The 22,564-nt window shown below is 39.2% G+C and overlaps 1 protein-coding gene and 1 long non-coding RNA gene across 7 annotated transcripts in view; one reads left to right on the plus strand and one right to left on the minus strand.

Moving 5' to 3' along the window:
- Window positions 1-22,564, plus strand: part of JAKMIP2 (janus kinase and microtubule interacting protein 2) — a 161,835-nt gene that overhangs the window by 117,040 nt on the left and 22,231 nt on the right. For 4 of the 6 annotated variants that reach the window (XM_082726020.1, XM_082726022.1, XM_082726023.1 and 1 more), the window contains exons 6-16: window positions 496-642; window positions 1,303-1,443; window positions 3,841-3,897; window positions 4,872-4,991; window positions 6,615-6,743; window positions 10,532-10,615; window positions 11,287-11,349; window positions 13,943-14,041; window positions 15,646-15,744; window positions 17,506-17,559; window positions 18,436-18,501. In XM_082726020.1, the coding sequence (XP_082582146.1) occupies window positions 496-642; window positions 1,303-1,443; window positions 3,841-3,897; window positions 4,872-4,991; window positions 6,615-6,743; window positions 10,532-10,615; window positions 11,287-11,349; window positions 13,943-14,041; window positions 15,646-15,744; window positions 17,506-17,559; window positions 18,436-18,501 (1,059 nt within the window). The remainder of the gene's footprint in view (window positions 1-495; window positions 643-1,302; window positions 1,444-3,840; window positions 3,898-4,871; window positions 4,992-6,614; window positions 6,744-10,531; window positions 10,616-11,286; window positions 11,350-13,942; window positions 14,042-15,645; window positions 15,745-17,505; window positions 17,560-18,435; window positions 18,502-22,564) is intronic. The other 2 variants (XM_082726021.1, XM_082726024.1) reach the window with 1 other exon arrangement.
- The window catches only part of LOC309862300, a 173,045-nt gene that overhangs the window by 54,653 nt on the left and 95,828 nt on the right, over window positions 1-22,564 (minus strand). The gene's annotated exons all lie outside the window — the stretch shown is intronic.

Below are 22,564 nucleotides of genomic sequence, written 5' to 3' on the forward strand. Positions count from 1 at the left end.
CATCTCTCATGGGAAGAACTGGTTTTGGTGACAACCAGGCTTTCGTTTGGGTCCTGGTTGCACTACTTAGTGACTTGTGATTCACACTAGCTGCTTTATCTCTTTGAGCCAGTGAGGGGTCATTGCAGGCCTGGGGAGAGGTATGAGCAGCATGAGATGGGGGCTGAGTGTGCAGGATAACTGGGCTGGAAGAATCAAGGGCAAGTAAGGCATGCAATTACTCTTCCTGAGCATTTCCAAAAGCAGAACCTTGGCCACACCTCCTTGAAGGTAATACTTGGTACACAGTTGTGAATACTCTGATGGCAGACCATTAGAGGAAACTGAAAACAAAGCAGTCGGGCTGTTAAATGAAGGATGGACATGGTCAGTTCTGAGACACAGAGAGAAGCAGACCAAGGTGGCCCTGGGTAGGTTTCACCCCTGTCTGTTCACTCCTTCTGCCCCCACATCCACTCCAGCACAAGAGACAAATTATAACTTATGTCTTCCCAGTTAAAACGTGTGCGGGAAACCGAGAAACAATGTAAACCTCTTCTGGAAAGGAACAAGTGCCTCGCCAAGAGGAACGATGAGCTGATGGTGTCTTTGCAACGCATGGAAGAGAAGTTAAAAGCCGTTACTAAGGAAAATTCAGAAATGGTGTGTATCACAGACTCTGCAAGACTGCAACTTCCCTCTTTATGTTACACCACTAACCTGACTTACTGCTCTTTCTGAGTTTGTTTTTAAAATACAATGCTATTCATGAAAGTTGGGGTTTTTCCCTGTGTAAACAAGGAACCTTAAAGGAAGAAAGCAAGAGAAAGTTGCTGGCTCTGAATTTAAAGGGGTTTCTAAATTTGCAGAATGGTAGGAGTGCTTCGGGATCTGCATACTTTCCAAAATCTTCCCAATAGAGAAGCAAACTTTCAACATAGCTCCTCAGCCACAGAGACTTCCTTCCAAGAATTTCACTAACATGCTCTTTATAGAACTGTACGATGGGTGCTCTCATCTTCTGAGACATTGCGTAATAGTTGAGAAATAGATGCTACCACTTGAATTATGTATGGACGGTGATAAGCTCATGCACTCTTAACAGACTTACAGCACAGCTATCGAGATCTTCAGACATCCCTGATGATTTTGACATGTAGAAAATACAATATACTTGAGAGTTTTCGTTGATGGCATCTGTGAAGCTGAGCAATTTTCACATTTAGCTGGAGCCTCATAAAATTTCTACAGATATTTTATGTGAACTGTTCAAGTTTGGGAATTTTAAAGTCTCTACCTATTCTTTCTTCTTTTCTAATCCAGAGAGAAAAAATAACATCCCACCCACCCTTAAAGAAATTAAAATCTCTGAATGACCTCGATCAAGCTAATGAAGAACAAGAGACGGAGTTTTTAAAACTTCAAGTCATTGAGCAGCAGAACATTATTGATGAGCTCACAAGGGTAGGTCTTGATGAACCTATAAACTCTAAGCTGTTTCCAAGGGCAAGTAGCTGAGAAATCAACATACACTGGAAGCACTTAATAATTTCCGATTAGCCCTAAAGGCCCACGTTTATATATTCAATACATAAGTAGGTTGAAGAGCCTCTACTCCAAAAATAGTTGATATTATTAAACTGATTTATACATTTTCAGTTATAATCCTTTGTTAACTAGTTTGGTAACACAAATAGTGGCTGCAGAACACCCTAAAAGAATTTCCAAATGCATCGTCATGTGAGTAGGTAGGTAGTGTGGGTATACCTTATAATTGCATTCCAGTATCAAGATTCTGAGGCTCAGAGATTAAATATTTGGCCAACAATAACAGGATCATATGCCTCTTATTTCCCAACATTTAATTCAGTGTCTAGCACATAGGTACAGTTTAATATTTGTTGAATGAACCTCTGTCGAAGCACTTTTCACTCTGCCTTGAACACTACGCACAAACTTCCAGTGTGGGTACAGGGAGACCAGTGCAGAAGGTGACATAGTAATTGCATGACAGAGTGGAAATTTCAGTCCTGATCTTCTGACCATGACCTCAGTGACTGTAGAGCTGTTATTACTCCCATTTACATCTGGTCAAGGCCTGTTTTGCCAGCAGCAGTGGACTAAGACCTTCAGATGCCTTTCAGTTTCCTCTTTGCCTCTCTGTCTTTATTCCATTATTGTTATCTCTGGTCACTCTCACTTCAGGACCAAGCCAAGGGCCAGAGAGTTGAAGAACCAGCAATTGGGATTGGGGGGGACGGTTAGTCAAGTGTCTCCAGAGTAAGGTGAGCAAGCTGATTTATTGCTGTTGAGGGGAGAAAAGATAATTTTAGGTTATAACTATTTGTGGTTTATCCTTTTAAAATATCATCTATGTTGAGTTAAAAGGCATATACTGTATTAGAGTAATCTAAGTATAAATTTTCAAAAGTTTCAGATATATTGAGGTTTTATAATAAAAATATTTTTACATGGCAAGAAATCCTAAAGGTTAAGATCACTGGCATAAACAAGATCATGTATTAAATATGGCCTTCTAAAGCAGTGTGCCTCTTACTTCACATCCACATCCTTAATTTCTAGAAAATCCCAGAATCACTCAGCCATACTTTTCTTGACTTTGAGTATCTGAACTTAAGCTAAAAGTTTCTTAAAGGAATTTGATGTGTTGGGGTGCCTGGGTGGCTCAGTGGGTTAAGCCTCTGCCTTTGACTCAGGTCATGATCCCAGCGTCCTGGGATCAAGCCCCGAATTGCGCTCCCTGCTCACCAGGGAGTCTGCTTCTCCCTCTCCCTCTTTCTGCTGCTGCCTACTTGTGCTTTCTCTCTGTCTCTCTGTCAAATACATAAATAAAATATTTTTTTAAAAAGGGAATTTGATGTGTTGACTCATTATCCAGACTTTCAGGGAAACTAAGTGTCACTTATTTAATCTACCTTTAAATTTATACAGTAAATATGTTGGCTACTTAGTGGATGAGCATCAAATTCCCAGGATATCTCCATCCACAGCAACAATGAATCAAGAAATCAATTGTGGGGGGGGGGGGATAAATTGTGATTTCTAGATATTCTTTGAGTTTCCTAGAACATTCCAACTACAACAACCCCCCCCCCAAAAAAAACCCACTAGATTACTCTAACCCAGTAGATACTCTGTTCCCATCTTCAGAGGCTACAGGTGAGAATAAGAGTCTGAGACAGCTTGCTATGCCTTTCAACTGATTAGAATAAAGTTTATGCAAAATAGCACTTTTTTAATACTTATATAGAAAGTAATTTGGGGTTTGAGAAAACTGAAAAATTGTGCTTTGGGAAAATATGAGTATTTTCAGAGCTACTTGATCTTCAAGTATAACAAAGGATTCTGATGAAGAAGACAGTGTACCTCCTTATTGGGAGGCTCTCAGATCCACATAGATTATCAGGAAACGTTGTAGTGTATTTTTACTTAAAAAATATGTGAGTAGCAGGGGAGCTGACTTAATTGGTTAAGCAACCAACTCTTGGTTTCCACTCAGTTCCTGATCTCAGCATCATAAGATCAAGCCCGGCACACCCAGCGTGAAGCCTGTTTGAGATTCTTTCCCCTCCGTCTTCCTCTCCCTTTGCTCCTCCCCCTACTTGTGCGCACTCTCGGTCTGTCTCTCTCTCTCTTTCTTAAATAAATAAATAAAATCTTTAAAAAGATCTGTAAGTAGCAAACCTTAAAATTGCCAAAATTACAAAACACAGTCTTATTTTAAATAGGCATAATGCTTCAGGGGAAAACCAACTCTATAATTGCGAAGGGGTGGGGTGCGGACCACCTAGAAGGAAACATGTACCAACTCAACATCTGAATTCTTCATCTGTTTTCCAGGACCGAGAAAAGCTCATCCGTAGGAGAAAACATAGAAGAAGTTCCAAGCCAATTAAGGTAATGGGAAAACTAGGTTATCAGGCTTTTGCCACAAGCTCTGTGAAAGAAGTGAGGCTTGCCAAGGAATCTTCCTGCAAAGATGTGATAAATCAAATGTTCCTAAACTGCAGCAAACCATGGGCTCTATTTGCTAGAAGAAAATCTCTTAATAGTTCTTAGAAGTCCAAAAATTATTACATTATGGATTTTAACCTTTAAGGTTTGCTTTATTATGACTTTATCTGAGCGAATAAGGCACTAGGTTGATGTCGAAGGCATTATCTGACAAGCTGGAGAGTCAGACTCCAAAGAATATGCAAGAGATACACATGATTTAATGCCTCCTGGTGAACAACATTAGTGTCTCATACTCACCCTATAATTATTAGTATATTTTTATTATTCACTTGAAGAGTATTATTGATACTAGTTTGATTTTATTATTCCATTGGATTTGGATACTATTCTGAGAATGATTACTAGTAATGGTACACTCAGTCCACCCATATCTGTATAGTCTCTTATAATCCACAGAGTTTTGTTAATTTGTTTATTTGTTTGATTTTGTTTTGATCAAGTACGTTATTTGATTTGGATATGAGATTGGATGGTAAGACTTACAATTTGATAATCCCAAATAGGTGCCTGGACTTTAAATGTCTTGATTATATTTTAAGTACTGGAAAGAGCAAATCATATAAACTCCTCATGATATAAAATATAATGTAAAATAGGCCCCAATGTTTCTATGAAGAGACGAAAATATCCATGATATTCCATTCCTCAAAAACATCATAAATGAAACAAAAGGAGACACACTTGTATAGGAATTATTGTGTTCATTCCCAGAGTGTTTATTTCCTCCAAGAAGCACTAAAGGACCCCTGTCTTCTGTGTCCTTTTGCACATATGCCGGTTGATGGTGCCCTGATAATATGTTGACTTTACCCACTTCTAGTTGTGTCAGTAAATATGTACTTTCCCTCCCCTAGAGGCCTGTTTTGGATCCATTTATTGGCTATGATGAGGACTCTATGGATTCAGAGACATCATCCATGGCCTCGTTTAGAACTGACCGAACACCAGCTACTCCTGATGATGACTTAGATGAAGTAAGTTTTTCCACTTCTCTAGTCTTCTGTGATATTATCACCAAATCTTTCATTTAAAATGGAGAGAAAGCATTGCACTTCTTATATCCTATCTGAGCTGTGCAAAATGATCACACAATAGTTCCATTTTTACTTTGTTACCTCTTGGAAAATAGCTTTGCCAATGTCATGTAACCCTTTTACGACTTGTCTTTTTTCAAACTTAAAAGTTACTATCCCAAATTCTTCTCACAAGGAAGGTGAGGACTAAGGAAGAGGCTTAGAAGAACAAGCTTCTAGATACAGTTGAGGACAGGGTTTAGCAAAGTGTGCTTTGTAGACTGCCATTGTCAGAATCAGGTAGGAGGGGGTTCAATCACAGTGAAAATTCCTGGACTCTACTACATACCTCCTGATTCAGGATCTTACGGGTAGAACCCCCAAATCTGCATTTTTCACAAAGCTCCTTGGTGATTATATTATGCTCTGAAGTTTGAGACCTAAAGCTGTGAAAGTATGTATATATTTTTTAATGATTTTTTTATTTTTAAATTTTTTATGAACATATAATATATTTTTATCCCCAGGGGTACAGGTCTGTGAATCGCCAGGTTTACACACTTCACAGCACTCACCATATGTCCATAACCCCACCCCCATTTCTTCCAACCCCCCTCCCCCCAGCAACCCTCAGTTTGTTTTGTGAGATTAAGAGTCACTTACGGTTTGTCTCCCTCCCAATCCCATCTTGTGTGAAGTATATTTTTAAGTTTATCTCAAGATCAATCAAGAAATGTTGCATATGGATGTATGGAAAAGAATTGAGATTAAAACTCTATCATTTCCTCCCATTCGAATCCAAAAGCTAGGTGTAACTTCTTCTCATTTGGATCCAAAATTGACTGTAATCCAAACCAAAAGAATAACCAATCATCAGATATGTATAAATAAACAAATGCCTCATATTAACAAACATTAAGTATTTATGTGATGTCCATCTTAAAAGTACTACAGTGTTTATGTCTATGTACATACTTTAAAGTTAAGAATCAGATCACAGGGGGGAAAAAAAAGCAAAGAAAAGAAAATCACAGGGTGCCTGGGTGGGTCAGTTGGTTAAGTGTCTGCCTCTTGATTTCGGCTCAGGTCATGATCTCAGGCTCGTGAGATTAAGCCCCATCTCAGACTCTGCACTGGGTGTGGAGCCGGTTTGCGATTCTTTATCTCCCTCTGCCACTCCCCCACACAAAACTTACTTGTGGAGCATAAGGAATAACACAGAGGACATTGGGAGATGGAGAAGAGAAGTGAGTTGGGGGAAATTGGAAGGAGAGACAAACCATGAGACTATGGACTCTGAGAAACAAACTGAAGGTTTTGGAGGGAAGGGTGGATGGGTGAGCCTGGTGGTAGGTATTAAGGAGGGCACATATTGCATGGAGCACTGGGTGTGGTGCATAAGCAATGAATCTTGGAACACTGAAAAAAAAATAAAATTACAAAAAAAAAGAATAAAATTACACTGAATCCCATATCAAACAGATATTTACTTCTCTTTATAAAGTGGACAAATGTTAGTGTTTCACATTGAACTCAGGACCCAACATAACCTAATTATTTTTTGGCTTTTTTTGTAACCTCAAGAGTTTAGCAGCTGAGGAATCTGAGCTACGATTTCGACAATTAACAAAAGAATATCAGGCCCTCCAAAGAGCATATGCCCTCCTGCAGGAGCAGACTGGAGGTATCATCGATGCTGAAAGGGAAGCCAAGGTCAGTATACATCTGGGGAGAGGGCTCTGAATTGACTTGCAGCAGTCGTAACATAAAAGTACCATGCACATAAAAATATCAGTAGGATAGCTTCCCCTGTATCTTCTCCACTGCGGCTTTTGAACTGTTTTATCTTTTATGTCAACAAACCTTGCATCTAGAGACATTAGAGCCAACTTAGATCGATTCTTTTGTTCCTTTAAAGATAGTAGTTCTTATTCTTGCTATTTGAAAGCTTGTATTTTCAAAGCTAGGCAATATTGAATTTTGATAATCCATTTTTTTTTTTACCTCCTTGCTTGGAAAAAATACTTCTGTGGTTAGCCACTTTCTTCTCTTGGTTAATAAGTGCACAGCATTACATTGACAACTTCCAAAGAATTTTCACTGACAATATCTCATTTAATTTTTATGACACCACCCTAAGGCAGGTGTTTTATAAAAGGTGAGTTCGAGGCTCTGAGGGGTTAACTAAATTGCCCAAGATCCCATAGCTAATTAATAGAAAACTTGGATTGGATTCCACCTAAAATCTTGCTGGGTCACATGTTCTTTCCATTACATCACAACTGCCTCTCATAAGCTTATTTAAAAAAAAAAAAGCTTATATAAAAAAAAAAAAAGCCACATACATACAATACTAATACTTAAAATTTTGTGAATGCTGTGTGGCAGGCTTGGTTTTAAGCACTTTCCATACATCATCTGATGCAATCCTCAAACAACCCTATGAGTTAGATGCTATTCTTAGCTATGTCCTTTTTATAGGAGAGGAGATAATAGCTTAGTAGGAGTTAAATGTAAATTAGCTAGGTTGAAACTAGGATATATAGCTCAGTTAGATGAAAGCTAGGGTATCAACCTCATGTTTCTGAGTTCACAATCCTAACCATCCTGCCTCATAGATTAATTCACATGGGACAAAAAGGATTATGCCCACCTAGTGATTTTATCCTATTTCCCAGTTTAAAGGGTATGTAGTGTGCTGAGGAATGTTGTAGGACCTACTTGTAGTTGTTTAATAGGACAGGATAGATATTATAGTTGTGTATTTTTAAATTGTAACATACCTACGTACACATGCATATTTATACATAAATGAATATAAACATTTTTAAAAAACACTGAGGGGGCACCTGGGTGGCTCAGTGGGTTAAAGCCTCTGCCTTCGGCTCAGGTCATGATCCCAGGGTCCTGGGATCGAGCCCTGCATCAGGCTCTCTGCTCAGTGGGGAGACTGCTCCCTCCCCCCGCCTACTTGTGATATCTGTCAAATAAATAATAAATAAAATATTTTAAAAATAAATTAAAAAACACTGTGATTTGAAGTAGATAGGCAGGCAATCATTAGAAAGGGATGTATGTGTGTTCCTTCGTGTTTATTCCCTAATACGTTAATAGTTGTGGTTTTCATGATTAGCATGTATGAAGCATTCTCACCAACATAGGGTTGGCTAATTAAGATAATGGTATACATCTTGTTTTTTGAAGAGGTGATGATGTAGAAACCAGTTCTTCTTCTCACTTCACCGCCACCTCTAAATAAAGGTTTAGGGGCACCTGGGTGGCTCAGTGGGTTAAGCCTCTGCCTTCGGCTCAGGTCATGAGGTCATGATCTTAAGGTTCTCGGGTTGAACCCTAAATCAGGCTCTCTGCTCAGTGGGGAGCCTGCTTCCCCCTCTCTATGCCTATCTCTCTGCCTACTTGTGATCTCTCTCTCTCTGTCAAATACATACATAAAATCTTTAAATAAATAAATAAAGGTTTAGTGTTATTTCTGGCCATGAAAGTCAAAGAAACTTAACCATTCTCAGCAAAATAGTCTAAAACAAATCAAGATGTTAAAAAAAGAGTAATAGAGTAAATTGAGAGAAAGTAGAAATGCAAGAATAGGGGTGCCTGGGTGGCTCAGTTGGTTAAGTGTCCCAACTCTTATTTTGGCTCAGGTCATGATCTCAGGGTCGTGAGATCAAGCCCTGCATCAGGCTCTGCTCTCAGCACGATGTCTGCTTAAGATTCTCTCTCTCGGGACGCCTGGGTGGCTCAGTTGGTTAAGCAGCTGCCTTCGGCTCAGGTCATGATCCCAGCGTCCTGGGATCGAGTCCCACATCGGGCTCCTTGCTCCGCAGGGAGCCTGCTTCTCCCTCTGACTCTGCCTTCCACTCTGTCTGCCTGTGCTCACTTTCGCTCGCGCTCTCTCTCTGACAAATAAATAAAATCTTAAAAAAAAAAAACTTTAAAAAAAAAAAAAAAAAAGATTCTCTCTCTCCCTCTGCCCTTACCCACTCTAGATTACATGCCCCCTGTCTCTCTAAATAAATAAGTAAAATATTTTAAAAAAGAAAATGCAAAAATAGATAACAGATGAATGAGTATCATGAAAATAAAAGATGTAATCATTTTGATAAAAGAGAAAAATAGATTGTAGTCCATTCTCATTTAAAGTTAAAATGATTAGTGAGATTAAGTTTGGGATTTTTTTAATCTGATAAAGTTAAATATGATGTTCAACAGTCCAAAGATATATTCTCCTCCCAATGTAGAATAAGAAAAGGAGGGGCACATGGCTGGCTCAGTCATAGCATGCAATTCTTGATCTCAGGATTGTGAGTTCAAGCCCCACAGTGGGTATAGAAATTAAGTGTCCCAACTCTTATTTTTTTTTTTTTTAATTTGACAGAGATCACAAGTAGGCAGAGAGGCAGGCAGAGAAAGAGAGGAGGAAGCAGGCTCCCCGCCAAGCAGAGAGCCTGATGCGGGGCTCAATCCCAGGACCCTGGGATTTTGACCAGAGCCGAAGGCAGAGGCCTTAACCCACTGAGCCACCCAGGTGCCCCAAGAGATTATTTTTAAGAAAGGAAGAACTGGGCAGAGGGGACGAGGGCAGGGCACCTGGGTGGCTCAGTCAGTTAAACATCCATTGCTTGATTTCGGCTCAGGTCATGTTGTCAGGGTTGTGAGATCAAGCCCCCCCTTTCAGGCTCCTCAATGGGGAGTCTGCTTGAGGTCTCTCTCTCCCTCTTCCTTTGTTCCTCCCTACCTTCTCTCCCCTTAAAAAAGAAGGAAGGAAGGAAGGAAGAAAAAGGATCTCTTCCAATGCTGACTTTATTCCACATTATACTAAAGAACCTATCAAGATCTTAAGATAAGTAAAAAATATATGTATGGGCAAAAAACAAAGAACTCACTAATTTTTCATAGAAAATAAGGTCTTATGTAGGAAGAAGACAAGAGAATCTGAAAACAAATGAAGTTAAGGTTGCTCCATAGAAGATCAGTGTCCAAAAATGCTGATACACATACTCATCCCACATACACATCATTCATACATACATACATCTGGATCTGGATCTAGATTTAGATTTAGGGCACAAAGTTGGCTCTGAAAGAATGGCAAGTTTTGGGAGAGGCAAAGAGGGAGAAGGCTTTCCAGAAGAGGAATTATTCAAATAAGAGAGAAATGTAGGGTTAAAAGGTATATTTAGGAAATGAGATCACCAGCAGATCAGGGGTAAACTCTGTTGATGAGTAGTGGGGGAAAGACTGCAAATATAACGGGAGTTCTCACGTCTCACCTGAAGACTTTGAATTTTAACCTGGTGGTAAAAGGAACCATGGAAAGTTTTAGGCAAGAATTTAGATCCTAAAGATAGTTTTAAAAGGTTCTTTGGTCATAGACATTTTTTTTTCTTCCTTGAGCTCTGATGAAGAAACATAAGGCGGGTGGGGGGAAATATTGAGTTACCATTTATTTTACTTACTGAGTTCTGGAATTTTGATTTCACTAGGCTCAAGAACAGCTGCAAGCAGAGGTGCTAAGGTATAAAGCCAAAATTGAAGATCTGGAAGCGACTCTGGCTCAGAAAGGGCAGGTAGGCATTCAATTGCTGGCTCTTCTGCACATGCAAACAATTCAGTCCGACCGTCCTCTAGCCCCTGTGCATGGGCCATACCCAGGACACGGCTTGGCTCTCCACAGTGACCTTTCTCAAACTGTGTCAGAATGTTCAACTTGATGTTTCTGTCCCTGGTGTTTTTCTGGCCAGAGTGTGAACCCCGCTACAACATGAATGAGGTTGGGCAGGAAAGAGAAGGCCAGAGGAAGAGGAGCCCTGTACTTATAGCCTAGAGTGGTCGCAAGCTACTGAGACAAAGACCCGCCTCTCTTTGCCTCTATGCTACATTTATGGTTCTGCATTTTAATGTTTTCCATCCATATGTATCTAGCCTGTGTGCATTCTGACCCTTTTCACTTTTGCCTGTGTGGTCACTTCTGAGTCCCCGGAAGGCTGGTCCTGGATTATTCAGTCTGAAAAAGTTAGAGATTAGTGAGTGTCGATGAAAAGGGGGTGAAATTTTCCTGGCAACTTTGGCCCCGATATCTTTTGAGGAAGGAGCTGATAACAAGGGGTGGGTGTCATTTACCAGCCATCAGCAGGCCACCAACCTGGGTGAGAAGACAACTCTGGCCAAGTGGTTTGACGACACACGCCCTCTTGTGCCACTCTGAAATGCTGACTGCGCAATATTCTTTGTCAAACAGGACTCACACTGGGTAGAAGATAAACAACTTTTCATTAAGAGAAACCAGGAGCTTTTAGAAAAGGTATGTTGGGCGCAACACCCTAGTGGGGCAGAGGAGAAAATGATGAGAGATCCAGGAGCAGCAGGGGGTTCTCTCAGGAGTGGCACCGGGGCTGGGGAAGGGGAGGCTTTACCGGCGCTGTCTCCTCTGCTGCGTGCTCAACTGCATTCCTGTCACCGCCATTACCATCAGTTAGTGGCCCGTGTGCATGGCTCTGTGCTGGCGTTGTGCCGACTTGAGGGGATGTGATCCCGAAGCCTATTGATTTGTTGACTATATATATACATATATATATGTATATATATATACTGTTTGTGTACTGTACATACATATATACACATACACACACACACACACAGGTGCACACATACTCTGTGGTTGTCCATCTACAAAAAGCACACTACAAATGGGACTTGTTATTTTGTGCAAGGCATGACAGAATATGACTCCAAGACCACACTGCAACCCAGAATAGACTGTGTTCTCACTTTTAACCGTTTTGCTAATCTTGGCTATTTATATACATATACATACATATATATTTTTTTTTTAAATGGGAGAATATTTTAAAAGATGTATCTAAGGCACAAAACAGCATGTCCAGGAGGTTGCTCAATAAATCAAGATGCAAAAGCATGGTTTAGGCCCAGTAGATAAATTGATTTGTCTCTGAACATAGGCGTTGACTGGGGCAATGAAATACAACAGAGACCATTTTAAATTTAAGGTGGTTTTGTCTTTAGTATTTACTTTCTGTAAATCTAGTGAAAAAATTGCAAAATATATTATTCTTGGGGGAAAAAAACGGACTTTGAAAGCCCATTTGAATAAGGGAAATAATTCTGTAGGTTCATCCATTTGTTATGTAGAAATTATTTTAGGATTTTTTTTTCTGCCAGTATTCAGTAGCCTTGGCTACTGAAATTAACCACAACACTCTCGTAAGCATGAGAAGGGAAAGAAGATGCTTATCCTTCCTCCCCTCTAGTCTAGCAAAGTCCTTAGCTTACCTCCCTTTCTGAAGGACAAGATAGCGCAGATGTGTAGAAGGCGGGTGGGTATTCCAGGATTGGGGGAGCTGGTACTTTCGGGGTTGGAGGGTCTCTATAAAGATAATTCATCACAAGTTGGTCCTGTGAGCCATTGACCTGATTGCCAGTGTTAATTGCCAAAACCAGAAATCTCCCCAAATATCCCATCTTGGATCCAAATGTAAGATTCTAAGTAGTAGACACTCTTTGGTCATCTAAGTCAACTTCTTAAGACTTTTGAAAGTTCGCTTGACCACAAATAGATTTTGTAAAAAAAATTTGACTACATTAATTAATGTCACTAATATTTCAGTAGTTCCCCATCTTTATTTTCCTATAATTGTTCTATGTCCTGAGGCTATGAGAAAAAGCTTTTTAGTAGTCTTAGAGATGCCGGGTAATAAGTGTTAATTACATTTCTTTAGACTTAAAAACTAATTCCCATTATGTCTTCTGTCTGATTTTATTCAGTCTTGATTTCTTTGGGCTAAAAGGGGGAATTCATGGGCTCAAGTTTCTGTGAGTAAAAGAATATCACAGTGACAATAAAGCTAAACATCCTACTTCAAGTGGGTATACTTAGGAAAGTAAGATTCATCCTATGATTAAAAACCCCTGGGTTGTTATTTCTAAATTCAAGATTTTAAATAGTTCCTGTGTGTAAGGCCCACTCACACAGCTCATATCTCAAGGCAGCCCCAAAATGTTTGGTCCCTTGTAGACATGGACCTGTCTTATAGGGTGAGGCATGTTTTACAAAACTTACTTAATTCCAGGCTTCATCACGTTACAGGAGAATTCTTACAGGAAAACAGAGGGAAAAGGTGTCACTTATAAATGGGTAGACAAAGGAAGCCTCTTTTGGTAGGAAATGTTAGAGTTCTGTGTTCAAGGAAAAGTAGGAGTTCCTCACACAGAAAAAGAAATGGAGGGATCCCCTTTTAGGCAGAGAGATGAACAAAGATACAACTCCTGGCAGTTAGTCCACAGGGTAGATGGGGTGTTCCCGATTCTTGTGTGCGTGTGATCACATGTGAGTGTGTGCATGTACAGAGATGACTGTGAGAATATTTAAGGCTAGAAAGCTAGGTGCTGACCAGAGTATAAAGGTTTTTGAATTCCATATTGATGAGTTTGGCTTTATTCTGTGGGTAACTGGAACTCAGTAAAGTTTTATATATGATCAGAGCTATTAATATGAATTTTTTCTGACCATTTGTAACTCAAAAACAAGAAGTATCAGTCTCCACTATGTACACCATTAAATGTAGTGCCAGGACACCATCCCTGACCCACAGCAAAGGCCTAATTAGTACCCTCAGATTCACTACTCAGAGGGTCCCCAGACATTATCTCAATGAATGCAAGTGTCTTATAGCATTTTCCCCTATGATGCAAAAAGTCAACCAAAGGATAACTAGAAAGAAACCCTAAGACATATTTTATTGACATCTACTTGGGATTTTTTATTTCACAGCCTGGATGATTTATTCACCAACTAAATAAGTGCTCTCCATGCTTGCTTTGCTAAATTGTAGATGGTTTTTGCAATGTTCACCTAACTTGAGGATTTACTTTATTAGATAGAAAAACAGGAGGCAGAAAATCACCGGTTACAACAGGAACTACAGGATGCCCGAGACCAGAATGAGCTGCTGGAGTTTCGAAACCTAGAGCTAGAAGTAAGGAAATGATGATGATGATGATGATGATGATGGTGATGATAAAAATAATCATTAACAATTAACATGCACTGAACGCATCCTATGTGTGAGATGCTAAATTAAGCATTTCAGATGCCTACTGTCATTCTACCTCACACCCGTAATCGAGATTTTATAGATGAGGCAATTGAGATTGAAACACTTGCCCAAGACCTGATTCAAGTTAGAATTGTCTGCTCAGATACTATACTTTTCGACACATTGCCTTCAAGAACAAGAGTGAATAATTTTTAAATAATTTACATAATAGATTTCAAACTTCATTGATATTTCATAGCTTTTAAAGTAATCATTTCCATCCTTCATTGAATTGTGACTCATAAAATGTTTCAAGAATTATATTTCCAATTGTGTTAAATACAAAAATATTTTGTTACACACTTGAATTCGTGAGTAAACTTCTTAAATCTATAACACATTTATGCAAAAGGCCAAGAAGCAAAGTAACTTGTTTTAGGAAATACCTTGGTTAACCTGACCAAATTTCAGTCCTTTTTTTTTTTTTTTTTTTAAGTAAAACATGTCAATCAAATCATATTTTTATTGTATCACAATCTGGCCTGGGGGGCACCTGGCTGGCTCAGTCTTGTGACTCTTGATCTCGGGGTCATGAGTCCAAGCCCCATGCTGGGTGTAGAGATTGCTTAAAAACAAAACAAAACAAAAAAACGGGCACCTGGGTGACTTAGGCAGTTAATCTTAATTTTGGCTCAGGTCATGATCTCAGGGTTGACATGAAACCCCATGTTGGACTCCACAGTGGGAGTGGAGCCTGCTTAAGATCTCTCTTTCTGCCCCCTGCTTTCCCTCTCTAAAAAAAAAAAAAAAGAAAAAAGAAAAAGCCTGACTTCTTTGAGGCACCTAGCTGGCTCAGTCAGAAAAGTGTGCAACTTTTGACTGGGGGGTCATGAGTTCTATCCCCACATTACAGGTAGAGATTACTTAAAATTTTAAAAAAACAAAAACAAAAACAAAAAAAAACTGGCTTAGAATCTCATTGAATGTATGTGGATACATAAAGATAAGAAAATTTCCCATTGGATGGCTCTCTTATTTTGCCGGGAGTTTCTTTTTGAGGGTTTTTTTTTGGGGGGGGGGTTGTTTTTTTGTTTTGTTTTGTTTTCAAATTAGATCTGGATAGAGTTAGAAGTTCATTTTCCTCAGTGAGGAAGAGCAAAGTCCTGTTTAGTAGCTCACATATGCAAAAAGGCCTTTAGCAGCCATAAAACTTCGCCGTGGCCGTTCTCTGTGACACCTGAAAGCTCTAAATATTCATATAGTTTAAATGGGAACTTCACTTCTGACATTTCTCTGATCAAAAAATTTGCAAGACTAAACGACAGCATCTATAAATTCTTCTACCATACCTCTTAGTTGATCAGTCAGTTCTTTTCCATTAAATTAAAGCATGAACATTTTGAGTTTGATTTTTTTTTTTTGCCACATGACATTGATAAGCTACTGCAATAGCATTAAAGAGAGAACACACACAACTGATTTAATGTTTGATCAGTTGTTTTTTTTTTTTTTTAATTCCCATATATTCTTCACTGTATTTCAAGGAAAGAGAGAGACGATCCCCTCCATTTAACCTACAAATTCACCCATTCTCTGATGGTGTAAGTGCTCTACAGATCTACTGTATGAAAGAAGGTGTCAAGGTAGGCAGATACTCAATTTTTTATGTTTGTAAAAAGTAGAAAAACTGGGAATTGGAAAGGGGAAGGTTGTTCATCACTTTTGTTTTTTAGTCACTGGGTGTTATTTTGATACCAACTATGTAGCAACTGAAAAGAGTTGCATCTAGGTGTCAGGCTGGCTCAGTTAGTAAACCCTTGAACTCAGGGTTGTGAGTTTGAGTACCATGTTGGGCATTGGAGCCTACTTAAAATAAATTTTTTTAAAAAAATTATTAAGAAAAGGTGTGTGACAGATGTATGAACAGGGATAGCAGAGAACACAGGAACAGAGCAGGGTAAAGAAGATACAGATTCAAAATATTAAAATAATTACCCTTAGTTATCTAGGGGAAATATTAAATAAACCCAGTACTTTGATAAACAGATTTCAAGTATACCAGATAAAGTATTTGTCGAGTCCCATTGTTATGCTGTTCTAAGTACTATGGGATTCATAAGCTTGGAATTTTGATGTTTGAAGACACCGTAAAGAACATCTAGTCCACCATCTCTTTCAATTACATTTAATTTAGGGAAGATTTTTCTTTTAGAAGGACTTATGATTTATAACATGTTGTTCATTTAGATAAAATGTACTTCTGTCTTTAAGGATATTGGGATCCATTTTAAACATTAAGGTTGAATGGAGGTGGCTCCATCTCCTGGAAAATATATTGTCCTTCAATGTAATGAAATCATGTGGTGGATATCAATCCCAGAGGGAAAGCTGGGAAGCCTCCTGCTGTTCCTGGTCTCTCCTTGACCTTGTGCATGGCCCTTCCTGCTCCCACTTGAGCTGCCAAATAATACCTGCTTTTGTTGCCTTCTCTTTACCTGTGAAACTGAGGTAGAGCTCACCATTCCTGGTGGTAAAGGTTGGATGGACTGCTATCTGGTTGTAAGAGAAGAGAGGCGTACTAATGAAGTAAAAAGTGGGAGGAAAATTAGGCAGTAAAATTGTGTTTCCTTGTTTTCCGTCCTAAACCCCTTTCATGGTGTTTAAACTTCTGTCCTTCCTCAACTGCCCCAAAATTTGTAAAACAGAGGAGTTTGTTGGCTTCTTTTTTTTTAATTCAGCTCTAATTAAATGAACAAGACTTTACTTTGTCTTTTCCTGAGATACTTTTCTTAGATAAATCTCAAACAACCTACTCTAGCGGATGAAATTTATATGCAGGGGAACTTTTTCAGAGAGTTCAGCTACTTCAAACTGACTCAAGAAATATAGATAAAATGAGCTATTTTCCATAGCATGAAATTAATGCTAAAAAATGGAATGCGCTGTAGTTTTTTACGTGGCAGTCAAAATCTCAACCAGGTCAGAATTCCATTAATTAGAATGAAATTAGTTGATTTTATTTATTACCTGTTACTTTTCTCTCTACCTACAGTTTATCATAGTTCAAAAAAATTGGCAATTAATAAGAAAAAAATTTAATGAAAGAATGCCAAGTTTGTACTGTATCCTAGACTCTTTCACATACCATCTCTTTATCCTCAAAATCAGCCTATGAAGGAGGTATTTTGGAACTGATGAAATTGAGAATGAACTGTTAAGTTATTTGCCAGGTTCACGCAGCTTGGAAGAAGCAGAGTGAAAACATAAAACCATGTGTGCCTGATTGAAAACAACCCAAGGAAGTATGGTTCTTAAAATGTCTTCTCATTGTTACAGGTCAAGCGGTGATAAAATAGTAAGCCGCATTTATGTCTTTGATTTGAATGTATTCCTTGATATTGCAGGATGTGAACATCCCTGATCTCATAAAGCAGCTTGATATCCTGGGTGATAATGGGGTAAGTAATGAACTAGTTAAGGGCAGTAAATATATGAATTTGCCCAAAGAGAAGCAAGAAATACTTGCCAGGGCATCATGTGTAAAATAATAGCAAGTGAGAAGCCATGTTCACTTAAGGCTGTAGCTCTTTGAAGAGAATCAATCATTTATCAAACAAGTCGGTTGAGGGGTTGTAAGGCTGTCCGGAAGGCAGTGGCAGAAATGAGAACTGGTGAAGTGCTTTTCATGAGCTGGTTTCACATTTGAATGCCGACCACATCTGCAGTGATTAAAGCTAATTACCTTCTCACTGTTGCCTAGAGCCATCTAGCATGAAATTAATCAGTCATGCAGTTGCAAATGCTGCTAAATAGTAGGGTTGGTGGCAGTCCTATAAAAATGGACCAGGAAACTATAATCTTTTCTTTTTAAACACCTTCCAGGCAGGGTCAAGGGATATTAATTCAGTGGGAGGACCATTCATTGAGATATTATAGGAATGATGCATATAGGTTGAAGGAGTTACCCATTTTTTACCTTGAAAAATCATCAAAGGAGAGAACAGAATCCATTAAATCACATCAAACCACTATGAAAAGATTACTTGTTATTTATTTCATTTTGGTTTCTGCTTTTCTCATAACCTACAAAGTATGCACGCAGAGAAACACAAAATCAAATCGGTATTAGAGATATAAAAGAAATCACATTTAATGTCCTTTTACATGTTTTGAACTCAACTTTTCGTTGAGAATTGTTACTAAGTAGAATGTTATGTTCCATACATGCATATGTGGTAGTATCTATGGCAGGCAGAGGGCAGTATGTTCGGATAGTGCAAATTATCGTTAACTATCCTCAGCCTCTTTTCTTTATTTCTCTCGCTCTTTTGTAGAACTTAAGAAATGAAGAACAAGTGGCCATAATTCAGGCCAGCACTGTGCTGTCCCTGGCAGAAAAGGTAATACATCAAACTAACATTCAAATCATCTCAATGTCTGACTTCACACCTAAAGAGCAGGGTAGGGTTGAAGGATGGTCTCTTTGCACATGACTTTGTGTTACTGAATACCTAATAGGTATCCTTTTTTTTTCAGGGTGATACAACCCCAATAGAATGGAAACACACACAAAAAAATTCTACACACTGATCTGGGGTGGGTGGATAATTCTTGCTTTGTAGTCACTTAAAAAATGGAAAACTTTCTGCATTACCTTATCCAAACAATTCCTCCCAAACTGGGACAGCAGTAAGGAAGAGCTTTGTCAAGAGAGCTCTTGTTATGAGCTCTTCCCTGGCTGCGTACAGACCAGTTGTCCCCAACTGATTCTGTAATTCGGTGTTGGCTCACTGCAGTCTCATTCAGAAAGCCCAACCTGGGGACTGGCAGAAGAGCAACACTGAGTGTGCTCTGGCCCCCTTGTGTCGAAACCTGGTAAATGGTAGGAAGAAAGACAAAGAGCTAAGTGGAGAAGCTTGATGATGGCTGTGTTCGGGATGCAGCAAGAATCAGCACATACCTGAGAGGCTTGTGTATGTGGTTGGATACTGTAAAAATTCCTTGAGATGCTTTCTTAATTCCTAAATGCGTAGAGTTTGTTATAAATTAAATGAAACCATAAACTTGCTGATCTGCCTTCTCTAGTCTGAAGTGAGGGAATCCTCCAGGTGAAATGACCTATTGACAAAGCATGACATAAAGGGAAAAAAATGTAGGGAGAAGCAAGGACTGCTATAAAATAAAAAGTTACTTAAGAAATATTGAAATGATTCTTTTTTGGATCCTGATTCAAGGACACTAAGTACGGAGAAAAGAACATTTTGCTGACAGCTGGGGAGATTTTAATAGGACCAGGAATGAGATAACAAAAGGAGTTCATGTTTATTTTGCAAGGTATAAAAATGGTCTTTGAATTAAGGATTTTTTTTTAAAGGCCTTATCTGTTAGGGATATATACTGAGGTATTTACCTGTGAAATGATATCTGGAATTTGATTTGTAAAAAACTTACTTCCTTTATGATTTAATTACAGACCTATCACTACTTCTCCACAAAAATTAATCGCACCACATTATCTCTAACTTAAGGTCTAGAATCCAGAACTTGCCATGAGGACCCCGAGGATCTGGCCCTTAGCTGCTTCTCCAGGATTCCACTTGTTTCTTTGGTTCATTGCTAAGGTCCAGCCATATACAAATCCTTCTGGGACCCCAATCTTCTCTCTCTGTCTCTCTCCATCTCTATCACTGTTTTTATCCCTTGGCCCTTTACACTGTTCTCTTTGCTTAGAAGATATTCCCGTCTTCCTTTTCTACCTTGGTCTGGCTAAATCTGAACCATTAGACATCCCCAACATAGGGAAGCCTTCTTATTCACCCAAGTTCAGTCAGGGGCTTTTTTCTCTGTTTCCACAGTGAACTATGCATCTGCTACTATGACTTTTAACAACTATAATGTGGCTGCTCATTTTTTGCTGTTGTTATATGCCCCCCAACCACCTACTACTAGACTTTAAGCTCCATGAGAGCAAATATGATATCCATATTTGTTTGCCTAGCTTTTCACAACAGTCGAGCACATCTAAGAGGTGGTCAACAAATGTTTACTGAAGGAGTGAACAAGTGACTATGAATGTCCACAGGACAGTGCTCCAGTGACATCCAGTTGGATGAAGAAAACACAAGTCTGTATTCCCAGGTCTGCTACGTTTACTTGGCAGCGAAAGCCAGAGTGTCTCATTCAGTTGGACTCCTAAAGGACTATAATTCTTTATTGCAAGAAAAGTCAACATAGTTTGGGAATACCAAGAAAATTTGCCTTTCTGTAAAAGGCAAGGATTCGGACATGAAGGAAATGAGAGATAAATGGAAAAGAAAATATAAATAGGAAAAAGAAAAGGGAAATGGGTCTCTGTGCCTCACATTTACTTAAATTATTGGAAGAAATCTTCCATTCCCTGCCCTGTGTGATGGGTGGTGCAATTTGAACTTGACCATAATTAATACTTGCATAGGGCTTCTTTTGCAGTTGGCACTGTTCTAATTGCCAAAGTCTTGTTATGACTGTTCTATGTGAGGAATTTCATATGAAAGGAATCCAAAGCACAGAGAAGGTAGGTAGGTAACTGCCCCAGTCACGCAGCTAGAAAATGATGGAATCAGGATTCATACTCCTACAGTCTGTTTGCAGAGTCCATGATCTTCTTAACCGCTGCACCCAAATTCCCTTTAAGCATCTTATTGAAAGCAAGAGGTGCCCTATGTGGAGCCCATAGGACCTGCTCTTTTAGAGCTTTGGTGAATTGGTTTGTGCCTCCACTCAACTCCTTTGCAAGACAGGTATGAGGGGTTCAGTTGAGCATGTACGGAAGGATGACAGTGTGCTTAGCACTGAAGATTAATTGGAAGAACTAGTACTCCTATAGTCTGGGCAGTTACCTTCTGTGCAGGTCTTCACAATTCACAAGTTTCAAAGTCACCTTCTACCTTTGGGAATTGCAAATGAATATTTCTATCTCCCAGGAGTTCTTCTTCTTTTTTTTTTTTTTAAGATTTTATTTACTTATTTGACATACAGAGATCACAAGTAGGCAGAGAGACAGTCAGAGAGGAGGAAGCAGGTTCCCTGCTGAGCAGAGAGCCCAATGTGGGGCTCGATCCCAGGACTCTGGCATCGTGACCTGAGCCGAAGCAGAGGCTTTAACCCACTGAGCCTCCCAGGCGCCCCTCCCAGGAGTTCTACATGTGAATCTTGAAGTTTCTGATACTACAACTTTGAATAGCATTCGGCCGCCTAGGAATATAATCTATATATAGATTATAATCAGAGATTATATATATAATCTCAGATATATAATGTAATCAGAGATTGAACCTAGACAAATGACCACCAAATAAATCATCTTGTGACTTTATATTAAAAATAGTAAGAGCAGCGACGCCTGGGTGGCTCAACTGATTGAGTGTATGATGCTTGATTTTGGCTCAGGTCATGATTTCAGGGTCAGGGAATCGAGCCCCATGTCAGGAACCACACTCAGCAGGGAGTTGGCTTGAATTTCTCTCTCTCCCTCCCACTCTGTCCCTCCCCCTGCCTGTGCTCGCTCGCTCTCTCTCTCTCAAAAAAAAATAGCAAGAGGGGCACCTGGGTGGCTCAGTCAGTTAAGCAGCTGCCTTCAGCTCAGGTAATGATCCCAGGGTCCTGGCATCGAGCCCAGAGTCAAGGTCGCTGTTCAGCGGGGAGCCTGCTTTTCCCTCTCTTGCTACCCATGCTTGTGCTCTCCCTGTCTCTCTCCCTGTCAAATAAATAAATAAAATCTTAAAAAAAAAGAAAAAAAAAGTTAGAACAGTGACCATAGTGAGAACATGTTATGGGCCAGGTATTGCACAGATCTCATTATTGTTTACAGCTGTCCTATATTCATCCACTGTTTGCATTCTCCACATGAGGACATTGAGATGTGGGCTTCGGGAACTTCTCCTGCATCACAAGTAATAAGGGCTTCGAGTCAACACACAAATGTGTATCTAAAGCCCATGACCGAACTGCTTCAATTTACTATACTCTTAAAAACACTGTTTACAAGAGAATTTGTTTCACAATGATAAATGGGCAGCAAGTGAAAAGAAGCATTTTGATAAAGCTTGATGGTATATAGTTGCATTATGAGGCAATTTACCCATGACTTGATGGAAATTTGCTTCAGGGGGAAGCCACGTGCATATACAAGAACTCAGATTGTATCCCCTCCAGTCTCCCTGGGCATTTCTTCTTTTGCCTAGGCTGTCAGATAGGTGTCACCTTATGAATATCAAGGCCTTGGTATATAGAAAAAATGCTCAGTGTACCACATGATTTATCACAGATAAACTAAAAAAGAAATTTCTAATAGTAAGACAAGTTTTTAACAGTTTAGAAGTACAAAAACACATTGTAGCCCCAAACTAGAATTTATTGGGTACCCAGTATATTCAATACACTGTGAATAGTGCCTTACATTAATTGTATCCTTTAAGCCTCAAA

This window comes from Mustela nivalis (genome assembly GCF_964662115.1).
Source record: "Mustela nivalis genome assembly, chromosome: 3".
Taxonomy (NCBI): domain Eukaryota; kingdom Metazoa; phylum Chordata; class Mammalia; order Carnivora; family Mustelidae; genus Mustela; species Mustela nivalis.